General features: G+C 37.4%; 1 protein-coding gene and 1 pseudogene across 1 annotated transcript; both read right to left on the reverse strand.

Annotated features, from left to right (window-relative positions):
• Positions 1 to 1,262: 1,262 nt before the first annotated feature.
• LOC145770506 (cytochrome P450 3A25-like) lies at positions 1,263 to 14,530 on the reverse strand. Its single transcript, XM_082582171.1, has 15 exons — positions 14,418 to 14,530; positions 11,149 to 11,260; positions 10,285 to 10,334; positions 9,467 to 9,563; positions 8,931 to 9,010; positions 8,388 to 8,522; positions 7,642 to 7,708; positions 6,380 to 6,461; positions 5,919 to 6,046; positions 5,629 to 5,701; positions 4,872 to 5,032; positions 4,607 to 4,695; positions 4,296 to 4,433; positions 3,682 to 3,838; positions 1,263 to 2,632 (listed from the first exon to the last, which is right to left on the reverse strand). The coding sequence occupies exons 1-15, from the start codon at positions 14,486 to 14,488 to the stop codon at positions 2,546 to 2,548; spliced, it is 1,527 nt and encodes a 508-aa protein (XP_082438297.1). The 5' UTR covers positions 14,489 to 14,530; the 3' UTR covers positions 1,263 to 2,545.
• On the reverse strand, positions 8,760 to 8,856 carry LOC145771437 (U6 spliceosomal RNA; annotated as a pseudogene).
• Positions 14,531 to 16,822: the final 2,292 nt, after the last annotated feature.

Raw genomic sequence — 16,822 nt, forward strand, 5'->3', positions numbered from 1 at the left:
AGAGTGGCATTTGCAATGATTGAGAAATACTTGGAACTACGCACTTCATTTAAGAACTTGTTAATTATTTAGTCGGTACGTTTTTACTTTAGTACTAAAAATGGGCCCCCCTCAAAAGTACAAAAACAAAAAACTACTCGTTTTTCCTTTACAATGTTTTGCTAGGGGGTAAACTGGCCCGACTTCCCCCCCCCCTCTCGGAGCCACTGGTGTGGAGAGCCATTTTGTAATAGCAGACCAGGTGAAGGATGGATCCAATGTGTTTCATGCCGGTTGTGGGCCCATGAAGAATGCACACCTGGAGAACCATTGTACACTAGATGTCAAAACTGTGATTCAGATGACGAAGACAACTAGAATCCGACTTTAATCATGTTGCCTATTGGCTTGTCATTGTTAACACTGAATCCATTTTCCATAAGACTTGCATCATTTTAATGTTGAGAGAGACTTTTTTTTATCAACAAATAATTTCTGTACTGTAGGCTGCCATTTTAAGTGAATGAAGTATTACTTTTCATGTGCTTTAAAAATAGTTAGCCCACGAATTCCACTACAGTAGGCCTACTTCATACTCTTGTTCGTATGTTTATGAAATAGTCCATTTTTATTTATTACACATCCAAACATCCTTTGTCCCGAAAATTAAACGACAATAATGAATAGAATATTGGCCTACAACAGGATTATCATAAAGGGATGAACAAAATACTACAAAAAACAGTGTTTATGTAGATTGCAATAAATTGCAGTATGACGTATCATTATGGGGTAAAGCGCCTCCCTATAGGCTATTTACCCCAGCTGCGGGGTAAGAAGCCCCTTTGACTAAAAATATATTTTTTAATTTTTTTCTTAAAAATGTGAATGCTGCAGCCACATAACTAAACGCTTTTCATTCAGTTGCATTTCTTACGCAGTTTAACATAAAAACTCTTGGTTTAGCAAATCAATGTGCTGAGTTATGTCGTTTTGTCCTTAAGGGGGGCTCTTTACCCCAGTCTACCCTACTGCATTGCCTTGGACCATAGGGCAGCAGACTAAAGGGAATCTTAGTTTCTCGGTCTGTTTTTCTTCATGTAAATCTACGAAAGCAGGTTGGCTGCATGACAGCGATAAGAGCGCCTACACGACTTCGAAAGGACGCCGGTTCGATACCTACCCTGAGCAAGCAACTGTCTTTCAGCAATATTCTTTTGTTTGATTCCCTTCTACTGTGAGCCTAAATCTTCAACCACTGAGATGAAAATATGACAAAAAAATGAAAGCATTAATCAAGTCAATTTACTTGAACAAGTAAACTCAAGTGAAGAAAACCAACTGCAAGCCAATTCATTTCGAAACCACAAGTCAAGTTTATTTTCCGATATTTTCGTCTGTTGCGAAGTCCTTAGATTGTGGTCAGTTTGATGCAAAAGCATGTCATGCTTACGATAAAATAAATTAATCTTCCGAATTTTACGAACCTTAGTGTTTCTGAAACTGTTTTTTTCAACTGATTGACCTTTCTGAGACTATTGATTTTGTAGATTTTATGACTACCCAGCCAGTAAATCAGTTGTTTTTTACATTGATTCGACGTCTGCATATGTTAAATCAATGTGGCAAACAACTGATTTGCTGGTTAGGTAAATGTCCATACAGAGTTTTTCCAGCAAATTATGAAAAAGAAAGCATGCAGTTAGCAGCGTATTGACAGGAAGGGTTGTCAGAGCATCATCAACAACCTTGCACAACACCAAGAATACATCGTGGCATGGCATTTAAGTAGAGTTCGGAACGTGTAATGTACAACATTTACGTATTCTGCCAATATCAGAACAGTAACTGTAACAAAATGAACAACTTGCTCATCGAGAAAAATTGCGAATATTTTACTTTTCCATAATTGAGATACTGTATTGAGCTTGTCACACTTGCTAAATTAACATTTGTGCGCAAGGGCGTACGCAGGATTTCCTTCAAGGGAACATTCCTTCTTTTTAGAAAAACGCTCATTAGCTTATAAAATTAAAGCCAGGATAGGATGACCATACTCAGCGTACATTTACGATACCAATTTCCGAATTTGCAAAAGCTGAGGTTACTTCGGATAAATTGTGGATTGAAAGCAAATAATTTGATCGAAAATGAGGCAAAGAAACTCGGCGACTTCGTTGAAAGCAGCCGCATCGCTGGTTTAAAATTTAATCTTCAAAGAAAGTTTCGAAGAGGGGAACATACTGTAGCCCGATCGCCTCTCTTGCGTACTCAATTGTTTATGCATATGCGGGTAAACGCTTGGTCATGTACTGTATGATGCCAAGACAAATAAAAGTTTTGTGTTACTTGTCAAAAGATTAAATATACTTAAAAAACTTTTTCAGAAATGGAATCGAAGGTTAATTTCAAACACACAACGTTATAAGAAAAAAACAAAGCGATGAAATGCCACTTAATTAAAGACATCGCCAAATTGTAATTATTTGCACTTCAAATATTTACAACTTGATATGCCGATCTGTATATCATTTAGCTGCAAAGATCCACCAGGGTCAAGGCTAGCTCAATTTGCTTCCAGAGGTTGGATTTTCAGAAAGATCTCTTTCTTTGGTCGCATGCTTGCTTTCAATGTCACATCAAGCGGTGGTGCCTGCGTAAAGTAAGAAACAACTGTAACAATAATAGACTATGGGTGAATGTTTCACTCAAATTCAAACCTATTGCTAATAACTTTCTTAAAATTTTAAACCAAATAATTCATCTACTAAATCTTATAGCAGGGATAGAGATGTGAGCCGTTTTTGTTGTTCTTGTTTTTTGTTTTTTTTAAAACATGTATTTTTTTGAAGAAAAATAATAAAAAAAGATCGTTTTTTTATTGCACCAACAGTCTGTCTAAAATTTAAATGTTGAAACTAAATTTGTATGTTTACTTTTGTGAAATATTTGTTCCGAAATGATCAAGACATTGATAAGTTGCCAAAATAAAACTTTGTAACTAAACTTTTCATTAAAATCTTTTTTAACTTCACCAATGATCCAAAAGCATGCTTAGTGTGATAAATTATCAAAAAAAGTATACAGTATCACACTAAAATTGGCAAATTCAAGTTTATTAAATTGAAATTGAAAGAGCTTGATTTTGTCAATTTAGTGGCACTGTCTACTTTTTTTATTGATAAATTAACCTGTATCAGCCGAGTAGTTTGTAGACTCACCAATAATTAGACTTTAAGGAACATCATAATACTCATCATAATAGGCTATACAATGAAAAAAATGACTGGAATAAAAGATATAAACAAACAAATAAAAGAAATTACGACAAGCAACAAAGGAGGTTGACTATTAACATGGCAGCTGTAACTCAACACTTTCTTTTGCATTTTTTTGTTATGATAAATAAAAACAGTTGCTACGGTCCTTGAAAAGATGTATAAAACGATAGGAAATAGTATAAAAAGCAAAAAAATAAAACGAATAAAAATGTTTTTAACCATCCCTAAGCGGGGTGAGCAATGGGCGGGCCGCGGGAATCATGCAGCCATTTTCTACTTTTCGTGTGGCTCATTTTTTTCTTCCAGCTAACATTCACATGCAATAATACTTCACATCTGCATTTTCTTGTAGTAATTTTTAAGTAAATTTAAAAATACAAATCTGTGCTTATTTACAGTGTGCCAGCTTAACATAACTCACCGGAGTGTCATCACATGCACTGAGATCAAAATCTTGAAGAATCTTGCAAATAGCAACTTTCACTTCAAGTATAGCAAGCCTCATGCCAATGCAATTGCGAGGACCTACACCAAACGGTTGAAAAATGACCGGATCAATTTTACTCATGTCTTCGAATCTGAAAATTACGATCTTGAATTAAAATTTGAGTTTGGTTTGGTTGAGAAATACTTTGTAACTTTGGTTTCCAAAAAAAAAAAATGGCGGCAACTTGTAAATTCATTTTTCAAAGATTGCTTCAGCTGAAAGTGGGTTTATTCTGCAAATGCCTACAAGAAAGGGTTTACACAGCAGTGAAACACTTCACTTTGATTGAGATGGTATAGATTTTATCTTTATTTTAACCTTTACCCAACTGCTGTTCTTTGAGAGGATAAACTTGTCATATCTTGTCAGTCCTTGTCAGTCCCATATTTAATTTCTGTGGCTTTAGGCCTATATCTTGAAAACATTCCTAGACAAACAACCAGTTCTTTTACATTGAGGCAAGGTCTGCAGCTTTTTTTAAATCATTAAATCATTGCAAAAGAGGACTGATTGTTTGGCTGGATTATGATTCAGCAAATGGTTCTTGCCTTTCAGGTTTAAATTCCCATGGCGAGTCCCAATACTCTTCGTCATGGTTCATTCCGTAAATAGGAATCTCTACTTGCATTCCAGCTGGGATATGTATATTGTCGATCGTGATGTCTTTACTGCAGTGTCGCATACTCCTTCACACATGAAAAAAATCGGCATCATGCACTTTTAACAGCCATCTTTATGCATGTTGAAAACACAATGCAACTTGCCACTCTTAAGGGAAAAAAATCATCAAACCTACATAATATCATCAGTCATCACACTTTTAACCTTTATGCAAAATATCAATTTTTTAGCGTCTTACCTGGGAAGGGCACCATAAAGCCTTTGAGATTCCTTCATGCACATATCCAAAAACTTGAGATCGTTCACAGCTTCAAAGGTCAAGCCACCCTGTTTGAAATCAAATTTAAAACACGTATCCTACTTTCAAAGCTCGTCCAACAAACTGGAAGTTATGCATAGCCTACGTCTACGTGTAGTTCTGTAACCTATAAGCTAAAAAGTCTATATCCAAAATAAACCAGGACTAACAGTTGTATTCATCTCTTAGCCGATTTGCTTCTTACATGTTTTTCAACAATTCTTTTTATTTCGTTTCGAACTTTCTCTTGGGCTTCTTTGTACATGGCAAGACAGTAAGCAAGAAATGTGATTGTAATTGCTGTCGTTTCGTACCCAGCAAGCATCATCAGTACAGAGTTGCCTATGATTTCAGATCGTGTCAGGCCTAAAAATATTAAGCTCAAGGGATTAGTTATTTCTTGAGAAACGTAAGACACTGGTGAGAACGTAAGACAGTGTTTGTATATTTTGTTTTATTATCTTTATCCTGCATTGCGGGAAAGCGGACTTGAGCGCTATGCATCGGTGTAAGCCTTCCGACGTACACCGACCCACGCTGCAGCCGACTGCAATATCTGTTTCCGGTTGTCTACTCTACTTATGATTTAAAATTGGTATTACCCATTACTCGAAATCGATCACTGGGTAGAGGCAATTATCGTAAAGTTTCTTGCCCAGAGAAACAACAGCAAGTGCGGGTGGCTGGAGTCGAACATGCAGGCTCTCGACTGCGAGCCCAACGCGCTAACGTAAAACAGTAGTCGCTAAAGTTGACGACATCAAGTTTCTCCTTCTTCTGAACCTTGCGGCAACCTACGACCACCAAGAAAGAAAAGCAAAAGAAATCATGCTAGCACCGTTGTTTGAAAGATGTGAAACTAATTGTTAATTTCCAGCTTTTCCGCTAAGGAGTTTGGCTCTCATAACAAAACGATCTGGATATTGCTTTGTTCTATAAATTATGTAGGGTCGGTTGGTCACCTTTAATGGGTTCGTTTTTTGCCTCCTTGTCTGTGATTTCGTGTTTCAACATTTGCTGCAAAATGTCCACTCTCTGGAAAGGGAAAAAAGTCTTTAAAAAATCTTGATTAATGCGCTGTAGGCTACTGCATAGGTTACAGGACGGAACAATGTCTAGGCTCCCAATATCGAACCAGTTAGGCCTATCAATGAATAACGTCCACCGAAAATACATTTCTTTTACGTCTGGATAAGCTACACGAAAAAAGGTGTTTGGCAAAAAGCTAAAGCATTTTCTGCGCAACGCTTGCCTGATTTTCAGAGCCTTTCTTCCCAGCAATAATAGCGTTGAGCAAACTCTTGTAATAATTTAAGAAATCTTGACCAAATATGGAATAGTTGAACATTTCCGCAATCCGCTCGGTCCATGGAAACAAAACTAAAAAATAGAAGCGAAACATATTTGTAACGACAGCTCAAATCTATACAACAGATCAATTCCGTCAAAGCAAATTCTCATTTTCGACCAGGGCAGCACATTTGATCATTTTTTATTGGAGTTGAAATGAATAAGACAAAGTCCAATTTGTCCAATTTTACCTTTAAGTTCACAATATTAAACTTCGTATAAGTTCGAAATCGGTGGTTTTCCAACGATTTCGATTTTACAACTTGATGTTCAGCAAAATGCTGAACCAATTTCTAGCTTGATGTTTGTCCCGGACGTCTCAATGACGAAAAATAAAATGACTTGATATGCTTCGTTGCTTACCAAATAAAAGAGCGGCAGGGCTTGAAAAGATCGACCTCTCAAACAACTTTTTTGATTTGCCAACGACGTCACTACTGGTATCCTGGTAAAATAAATTCTTAATCAACACAACGCAATCAACGATGATGCAGAATAGCCTATTTGACTTCCGTTGGCCATGCGCTGTCGCTTTCCTATCGCAGGATTGCCTAAACTTAAATGGTGTATAATTATGGATGTGAAAATATAAGTGTAGATTGTCATCAGGGCCGCGTTAACCGCCTCCCGTGCCTCCGGCCGAGGAGGCACACCGATTTTAGTCTGCTTAATGTTCTTAACTGTTTAAAAAAAGAAAAAAAGCTGCTACAAAAGCTTAAAAATCAATAGCTTAATACAAGGGCGTATTTACTTCTTCCAGGCAAACCCCCACACCCAATATAGTGCTTTGCTTTTTTGGACATCACGTTTTGTATTGTCCATATGTCGTGTAAATGTTGCTTTGTTAGAACTCTTTGTCTTCTTCCAAATCTTGTATTGTCGACATTTTTACTTTTTTTCTAAAAAATACATTAGCCTAAGCTTTTTTTACGGTTTGCTGAAATTATAAATGTAAATTTTTTCCCCTACATTGAAAGAGTTTGCGGCCATAACCTAACGCTCTTTTGTTCTATTTTTAAGAGCCATCACTAAACATAAGGGCCTAGGCTACCAGTGAATTTCGAGGGAGGGCCCGAGATGGTGCTCACACGGCCCTGTCATAAAACTTGTTTTGTGTTATGTGTTTCGTTTTTCATATCTGAAAGTAGAGACAACGCAATAGCGCAGGTCTGAATGACGAACAAAACAAGATTGTAGCTAACAGCCATTTTCTGGAACCACAATAAACCAGCGCTAGACAATTAAGCGATGGTAGATCGAGGTAAATGAACAGAATTTGTTAAAAGAAGAGCAAATTTATTGATTTATTTTCTGCCACAATAGCAATGTAGGTCTATTTCTTGTTTTTTTAAAGTTATCAGGATCAATTTCTTTTCTATTCTGGAGTCTGGTAGCCAATCCAGCATAAGTTACGATTTATTCAGAATCAGGTGCACTTCAATTTTAACACATAAGCAAATCAGAGGCACTGTTACAGTGTTACACAAATGCTAAGATAAACATTTTAGGTAGTAACAAAACTTTGGCTAACTGCGACGATATGAAGTAGCCTATTGCAACATTAGGCCTAAATGTCATTTAGGCTATGTTAAACTAGTACCACGAATGTAGGCTACTGGGTCTACCTGACAATTCACATTCACGCTGAAGGCTGCCGAACATATGACGTCCATCGAAAAGTTTCCAAACAAACTGTAAAAAAATTTTACTTCTTACATATATGCTACTTAATATGCAATACAATAATAGTTCGCTTTTAACGGAGCACTTCTCAATGTTTCAAACAGTTTAAATATCTCGATCGTTACACTAAAATGTAGATAGGCCTACACTGCCAGCGCTATGCAAAAAATTAACCTAGGCCTACCTACCACTTTCATCATTTGGGTGCATAAGTTAGAACTCCATCTCATGAAATAATAGGTAGGCCTACTGTCCGAATTGTTGATAGTGGCGTGTATCAAACTGTAGCTAACTAAAAACAATCTGGAAAGTCTGTACATATGGCTGTTCAAAAAAAAATTGATTGAAACGAAATTCTTTGCAAACTAATTTAACGTTATGTAGAAACGAATTGGTTTCGAACTGCTCTAATTGTGTTGAATGTTGCTTCTTTTTTAGTTAAACGTGTGTAATGGTTCAGCCAAGTTTATGTCAGCTTGGCTACATTACATCATGATCAAAATCAACATCATCATCCATTTATGTGGGGTCACATCTGCTTCATTCACATGACAAAAAAATCTGAACACAGTCATAAAAGCCTAGGCCTAGTCATAAAAATAGTTTACAGCCTACAACACAGTGAGCATTCGATAAAATCTACTAATGCCTAAATTTAAGGTCAATTTAAAAAAAAAATTTCACTTACTCTTTGGTTGAAAACCTTCCTTCGTTTTCTGTCGAAATGAGTTTCAGATTGTTGGTCATTTTGTCAGAACATTGGTCAACTAATATCATCATATCTTTCAACTTCAGAGTAGAAAACGTCGGTGCTAAAGTGTTCCTGCCGGTAAAAAGATTACTAGTACAGATAAGCTGAACATGATGACAGATCTAAGGTCCCGAGTCTAAGATAGTTCAGGTTTAAAAATAGGCTCGTAACTATTTTTCTGTAGTGACGTGAGTCAGTATAGTAGCTACCTTCAATACATTACTTTTAATAGAGCTCCCATCAAGCCAAACAAGAGTAGGATTTGTTTTGGAAAGTTTTTTTTTGTTTTGTTTTTTTTGTTTTGTTTTTTTTGATATGGAACGCTTCACGATTTTGCGTGTCATCCTTGCGCAAGGGCCATGCTAATCTTCTCTGTATCGTTTCAATTTTAGTATATGTAGGCTACTGCCGAAGCAAGTTGTTTTGGAAAGTTTAAGATTTTCATATCGATTGTTGTAAATAGTGCATCAAGTGGCAAACCTTATTCTCTTCCATTGCTTGCCGCTGGTGACCTCCAGTGTTGTGTTCATTTCCTTGCCACCAACTCGGTTCCACAATTTCTGTTGAAAGCACATAGTTAGGCAGAGATTATTTTATTTACTGTTAAATTTTGGTGGTTAAATTTTTTGCACTTGTGGGGCTATGAAACATCCATCTCTATTCAAAGTTTGGCGCAATACCAGCAACACCAGATGTTGATAGAAAAGTTATTAGGCCTGGAATGAATGCTATGTTACTATCTGTTGTCTTTGCTGTCAATCGTTTTCTGCAATAGTACTTTAACATGAGTTTTCAGAAATCCAATTCTCTCAAATCAACAAATGCTTAGATCTAGATTCTAGATCAATCAAACCAATGCTTTTCGTCAGTATAGTAGCTTGCAATCTGAAAAAATATATTCTATTAACTAACTTATTCAGATGAAAACGGGCACAATATCTTTGCAATCACTTAGTCTTAGACGGTATTTATAAACTTTTCGATATTTTTATAACAACCTTACTCTAGATACGTACTGTACGGTCTGTGAAAGTAGAAAATTCTTTGATGTAAATTTGCTTCAAAATGTGAGGATCACTGATGCAAATTCGAGGCTGGAATCCAATATAGTAGCTACCAAGCAAGAAACGTTTAAAATATCTTTTCTGGAAAGCACGCAAGGTTTCACTTTCAACTCCCGTTGTTGCTTTGGTTTATGTAGGTGACCTTTGAACACTCAATTAAAGCACACCACAGCAGCGATGTACTGTAAATACGCATATTCTGATGACGGCACTCTGCAGTTGTTTGACTGTGTTATCTTTATTTTTTGCTTTTACCGATTAGAACGGTCAGATTAAAATAAAACAAAAAAACAGAACACATTGGCCTAAAATTGAGAACAATTGCTGAATAATTCTCATTGTAGCCTAGGGGCATTTAAAACGAAAACACGTTGGAAACAAAATCTTTCACCAAGAAACTTTTTGTAAAGCGGTGTGACCTATCCATCGCGGATAAGCGTTGCTTCTCAGCTCATTACAAAGCAGACAGTGTCAGCGCATCCGTATAGCCGAGTACATTATTATCCTGCATTCATTCCTTTGCTGAGTTGCCGAGCAGGAATAATAAAACTTATTACCACTTTGAAATTTAAACAAAACCTAACCTCTTAGTCGTAAACTATTAAACAAAATCTATTTTAAAATTAAACTTAATTTTTAAAACAATTTTTTACGAAAAGCCCTACTGAGTGAGCATACTACATTCGTGACATTTGTTTTTAACGTGCAATCCTTGATTTTTTCTCGTTGACGGGTGTAGGCTATGTTGCTTGGCCTTATTTAATGCTTACCCATACACGTATCCAAACTTCTTCTTATCAATTAAATCCTGATTGAATATCTGAAAAGTAATACGTCAGAGATGACGAAATCACTTCATGCAGTGGAACGCATGCAACTGCCTTAGACTTTACGTGAGATAGTTTTGTTAATTGGTACACTGGACAAGTTTATCAGAGACGCCACAGTGAGGCGCTTGTAGCTCGCGGGCCACCAGTTTGATGCTCGTACATTAAGCAGGCTACTTAAAAAAGATCTGCACTATTACGATACCATTCTCTACATACGTAGCCTATCCAGAAGGCGAAGTTATCAGATATACTTATGTTTGTTTTTTTGTACGCTGTATGGACTGGTCCAAATCTAAGATAAACCTTATAATAAAACATACACTGTTATATTTCTCGGATGAAATCCCAGCTAACAAATGTCCTTTTTAACATTTATTTAACGTCTGCAGACATTGAATCAATGTCAAAAAAGACTGATTTGCTGACTGGGATGTGTTTGAAGTTTACAATACTTTGAGTTGGAGGGACAGATAAGCAAAGCTAAGAAACATTTACTTTTCATTAGAACTTTGTCGGTGGAATAGTTATAAACAAACATAACATGTAATCCATTAATTTCTCTAAATTAAATTTGGAAACTCTAAACTTTTATGTTTAGCGACCTAGTTCCAAATTCGAAGAATAGGTTGACCTGGGCTACAAGAATTTGAAAGTCAATATTTAAAATAATTCTCTTCAACAATTAATGCTTTCTCAAGCCGCCTTATAGAGTTTCATCGTTCATTCGCAGAGTACAATTCGCCTTCTTGTTATTTTGCTCGGTTACATACTAATTCTTTTAAGAATAAACCAACAAATTCTTACAGCATCAACGCTCTTCATCAGTTCTCCCATGTTTCCTATACACATTAGCGATGGGGGATCATGGGGAATGTTCAGGTTCTTAAGAACTTTCCAACGTTGATAAATGTATAGCCTGTTTAACCAAAATACAATTTTCATCAAGAGGTGACTTTTTTCAACCATAGACAGATAAAACCAAGCAACCACACGGCATTTAACATATTAAAAGTGAACATAATCTATAAACTACGAACGTAAACATTTGTATGGCCGAAAACTTATCTGTCTATGGGCGGGAAAATCTTATCTGTCTATGGTTAATCAAAAGAGTTACGAGCACTATTTGTAAGTTATATTTAATGATTATTTATGATTTTTTGTTTAAGTTTAATTTGGTGGTGCAGGCGTGTGTTCAAGTTGGTTATAGGCAAATTGTTCGTAAGCAATTGTTCGTAAAGCAATTATTCGTAAGCAATTGTTCGTAAAACAATTGTTCGTAAAACAATTCTTCGTAAAGCATTTCTTCGTATACATCAAATTTTAACTGCATGCACGAAAAAATGCTTTAGGAAGAATTGTTTTACGAAGAATTAATTTTACAAACAATTGTTTTACGAACAATTGCTTACGAACAATTTGTCGGACACCGTTCAAGTTATTAACTTAGTAGTGAGTGTAAGGACGTTAAAACTGATTACATTAAGACGGTTTAGGAAAAATAATGAAAAGGTACAACTAAAAAGTAAATTGTACCGTACTATAAATACAGTAATAACAGTAAAAATTATAGAATTATAAATAAAGTTACGTAGGTGCAACGAAATCAGTTAAATTTGCATTTGTTCCTTTTATTGGCGAAAAAAATGCACTAAACCAGTGGTTCCCAACTCGTTTTTAAGGCGACCCATTTAAAAAAAAAATTCAGTTCGGTAAAATCTTGCGACCCAAGCAAATTGTCGTAATATTTTAAAAGCCATACAAGCTTGCGTTGCAAACAAACAGCACTACAAAAGCAGTAACTTTTTCCGAAAATGATATGTTTATCAAATCACTAATGAGATAGCTGTGCTGGCTTGCTGTCAGTGATTTTTTGAAATCGAGGCATTATTTTGCTTAGGCATAGCCGCATGTCGGCTTTAACTTCCAGCCGGTTTCGCTGTTCAGTTTTCAATACACACATGGCGCTAAATCCAATCTTACAAAGCCAAGTTGTTGCAAATGGAATCTGTTTTTGAACCCCTAATTGTGAAACTGTGGGATACACTTTGTACATGGAAGCCCAAAAGTGGATGTTTGCAGAATCTTTGGGGTAGGCTATTTGTCTTTGAAGGACGCAAAAGAAATAGGCTACAGTTTGCTACTTCTGTCGTTATGTCCACAAACTGTTCTGTAACATGGATAGAAAGGTGAGGAAGATCTTTTCCAACAAATGAATCAATTATCCAATCATTTTGGTTATTAAGTGTTAGAGATTCTCCATAGTAGTGCAAAAACTTTTTGGCAAACTGTCACAGGTGTCTAATTATATCATTTGCTTAATATCAACTTCATTGCCACAGATGCGTTAGCTAAGGAAATATATCGTACTCATCTCTGGTGACATAACTTTTCCAGAATATGAGTTTTTTGTGTTAAGCAGAAACTTTTGCGGCGCGATCAATCACCGTAAAATCGTTGCCTTGCATATATACTGTAAATTTAGAGAATTCAGAGAGTCAAATATATCGGCAAGGTAAGCAACTTTTGCCTTGAAATCTTCTTGCAAAAACTTTTCGGCTAATCTCACACAGTTCTGTTGCCTCAGGAAGATAGCAATCTCCTCTCGCAAATTACAAACTCGCTTCAGGACACGACCTCGTGACAACTATCGCACTTCTATGTGCAACAGCAATGCTTGATAATAATCAGAATCCACAAAGACGAAAACAAATGCTGATTTAGTGGACTTGTTTTGATGAAGTTTACACACTTCACATCATTCAACACAGGCTTGCCAGATTGGCCCTTTTGGGGCCAAATTTGTGAAATTTGGCCCTTTTTAGAGGTAGTTGGCCCCAAAAAAAATTGTTTGGCCCCTTGGCCCTTTGTTGTCAATATTTGGCTCTTTTTGGAAGCAGTTGACACATACTATCAAACTAGCTATTTAAATAAATGTCTTTCGGAACTTGAGACTGAAAAGTGATTACAATTTTTTAGACAGTGTTTAGCTGACAATGTTTATGCCAAAGATTCGAGTGGAAACACTGTAGAAGATGAAGATTTGGAATTGTTCTTGTAGAGTATAGACTGTGTTGTTGTAATCTTGTAACGTTATTATGTTTTATTAGCAACGTTATTAACATTATTGAACAATTTGGCTCTTTTTTACCCAGTTTGGCCCATTTTTCGACATTATTTGGCTCTTTTTCTCAAAAACTGTCTGACAACCCTGATTCAACACTTCGTGCAGCTCTTGAGACAGCTCTTTTGCAGCAAAGGCCTCTGTGGAGAAAGCAATAAGTCCATACAGCACTTGGGGCTTTGTCTTTGATGCGTTTTACCACACCAGACTGTGCGTGATCCAACGTGTGGAAAACTTTGTCATAGTTTGTCCGACATAGCGTTCGTGACATATAGTGCACGTTACAATATATATCTCGTAACTTTGTGAAGTTAATTTATGTTTGAGACTGAAATTTTTGTTGGGTTTACATTTAATTAATAATAATAATAACAATAATAAAAGCGAAAATTGTTAAACCTTTTTGCACTACGATCATGCTACAAAGCTTTCCGATGTCTCGACATGAAACGCTTCATGACTTGTGTTTATATTTTCCAGTTTTGTGATCGATCTCTTCACGTTTTAAATTATTTTATTGTTATTTTTTTCGCCCAAGATACAATATGCCTGAAAAACAAGCGACCCGAAAAAATTATCAGGCGACCCAACTTTGGGTCGCGACCCATGAGTTGGGAACCACTGCACTAAACAATGTGAAGAAAGGGGCGTTCTTCCCGGCTATCAGCACAAGGCTGAGCACTCACTAGTACAGCGAGCAGTTGCGATTCGCTAACCATAACGGTGTAGCTTCCACGCTAGCCATTCAGACCATCCAATGAAAGAAACATATTGCATTAAACAATGTTGTTAAACTGGCGTCAAACTACAAGTAGCCTAGTTCATAGTAAGGAAGAAATACTTTAAAACAAAGTTCACTTATACTATTTCCAGCATTCGTACAGTTTGTAAAGAGATTGCGTTCAATCGACATCTTCTAACGTGCAAAAATAATCAATTGAATACGAACCGTATCAAAACAACCACTGTGACAAGAAGAGTCCATGTTTCCAGAGATAAAATATCAAAAGGTGACATCATTTTTCACAGTAACAACTTTACAGGACGTCAACTTAAAGTTACTACAAAGTATAGTTTTTCGTGCGATTTAATCAATGTAGACCAGGGGTCACCAAACTTTTTTCTCTGAGGGCCGGATTGCTGCGAGATTAACAGCTGCGGGCCGGATGCAAATTGCGAAAAGATATACAACTATTTAGAATCTCCATTGACTTGAAATGAGCACAATGAATAACAAAGTCAGCGGAGGAATAGCAAAGTTGTGATGAAAATCGAAAGGTTGCTGGAAAAGTTATCCCCTACTGTGACACACTCAGGCCCGTAGCCAGGGGGGGTTCTCGGGGTTCCCGGTAACCCCCCCTTGAGCCGAAAAGGTCCACATTTTGGAAAAGGTGTAGTGTACATATAGGGTCACAGGATCAGCTACCTAAAATAAATGAAAGATTGTAGCCTACATTGTACAATAGTAAAGTATTAAACTTTGATCATTGCTGCATCATAATGCCTTGTGTTGCAATGTCAATGGTGTCCATCACCTGTTTGTGAATAGTCACAAACATTCGGTTGTTAACTGTCGTCTGTCATTGTGGTACGAAGCAAAGTTTTTACTCGCCTCATGGCACTAAAACTGCGTTCAGCATTGATCGAGATGAGCGCGATTGTTCGATAAATGCACAAAAGTTTGTGTATTTCCGAAAGATATGTCTTTGCTGCTTGTTTAGAACAGGGCCGTAAATACTTGTTTGCGCGACCGTGAATCTTCGCGGGCCAAACGTTTCAGAAGCATATAATTTTGCGCAAAATACTTTGCAATTTAATATCAATTTCAATACGATCGTCCCCGCTTATTAAGCTCACATAGGGACCGGACAATTTTGGGCTTATTGAGCGTGGAGAATTTTCTACCACTCCTATACCTTCAGTAATTCAGAAATGGACCAAATTGGGCTTAATAAGCGAGTGGACCTATTAACCGTGGGCTTCGTCGTCGTGTGAGCCTCTGGGACCGAGGGTCTATCCTTTTACCACCCAAAATCCATGATGTTCCCGGACTACACCGGAAGGCTACTAGAGAGCGGCCAGTCTTTGGTTTCATCATCCAAGACGCGTAGACCTTCCACTCCCTTAGGTGTCTTGGTAGCCTGTAGTCATTGATGATGTGGTCTGCGGTCTGTTCCTCGGCACCACATTCACAGGAGGAGGAAGAGGCCATTCACCATTGGTGCATGACTGCATGGTTGAGCGGAAAAGCCGACGCCCGCACGAAGACTGTTGAGGCGCACCCATGCCTGTCTTTGTAGTTGTTCCAGACAATGGTTCACCTAATAAAACGTCATATAAAAAACCGTTCAAGTCTACTGAATATTACGTCATGGAAGTTGCTAGAAAATGTGCCAAAATTGCACCATCGTTCATAAGACTTGTGTCAAACCTGTTTGGACCTGTTTGGGCCTGTTTCAGTTTGAAACCTGTTTAAACAGGAAATATTACATCAGCTTTAAACACCTATTTGAATGACTTCATAATTGTCTTTCATTATTGCGTCACAGTACTGCATATGTGAGTTTAAGATATTGCTATCTATTCTGGTCATTCGTAAAATGATTGTTTGAAAGTTGGCCGCACATTTAACTGTTGGCTTAGTGCTTGCTAGCTGGACAAAAGTTCCGTCTTTTATCCAAGTAATCTGTATCGTAGTGACAGTTTTTAGAGGTGTACGGCGTTGCATCTCGATTTCGATAGCCGCGGGCTAATTTTACAGGAATACACTTATTGAATAGACGTTTCAAGGAGTGTTTCTTTTTCGGTCGATACATACAGACGAACGGATTCGGAAATCTTATGTTACAATTTTCCCACGAAGAGATTATGGTTTACCGCTGTGACCAGTAGTGTCAGGCTTATGGAGCATGTGTCGGCGTAGGAAATGAACGAATGGTTTCTGGTGCTAGCCCACTTGACTTCCGTTCAGAATTCCATTTATGGTCCGCCCAAGTGGCCGCAGAGATGTTTTTTCATCAGCTTCGTTGATCAGAAGTTCTGGCACGATTAATTATCTTGATTTCAGTCGACGGGGTGCTCGTTTGGGAGAGCAGAGATCTTGTGGTGGAGAAGATGGTTAGGCTCCAGTGCCCGTCGACCGAGAGACAGAATGGTTTATTCGCCACAAAGCTCAGTCGGTTGGATGCCAGCGAGAACGGGGAGATTGTTCAATGGTGTGGGGCGCAGGCATCCGGTCACTGTGCGCAGGCAGTGGCGTAACTACCCATTGGATCTTGTGGATAAATCCAGGGGCGGCACGTTGCTAGAGGGCGGAAAAATGTGATAACGTTTTAAAGTTTAAACAAACAAAGA

The sequence above is a fragment of the Aplidium turbinatum genome, chromosome 5, assembly GCF_918807975.1.
Source record: "Aplidium turbinatum chromosome 5, kaAplTurb1.1, whole genome shotgun sequence".
In the NCBI taxonomy this organism is placed as follows: Eukaryota; Metazoa; Chordata; class Ascidiacea; order Aplousobranchia; family Polyclinidae; genus Aplidium; species Aplidium turbinatum.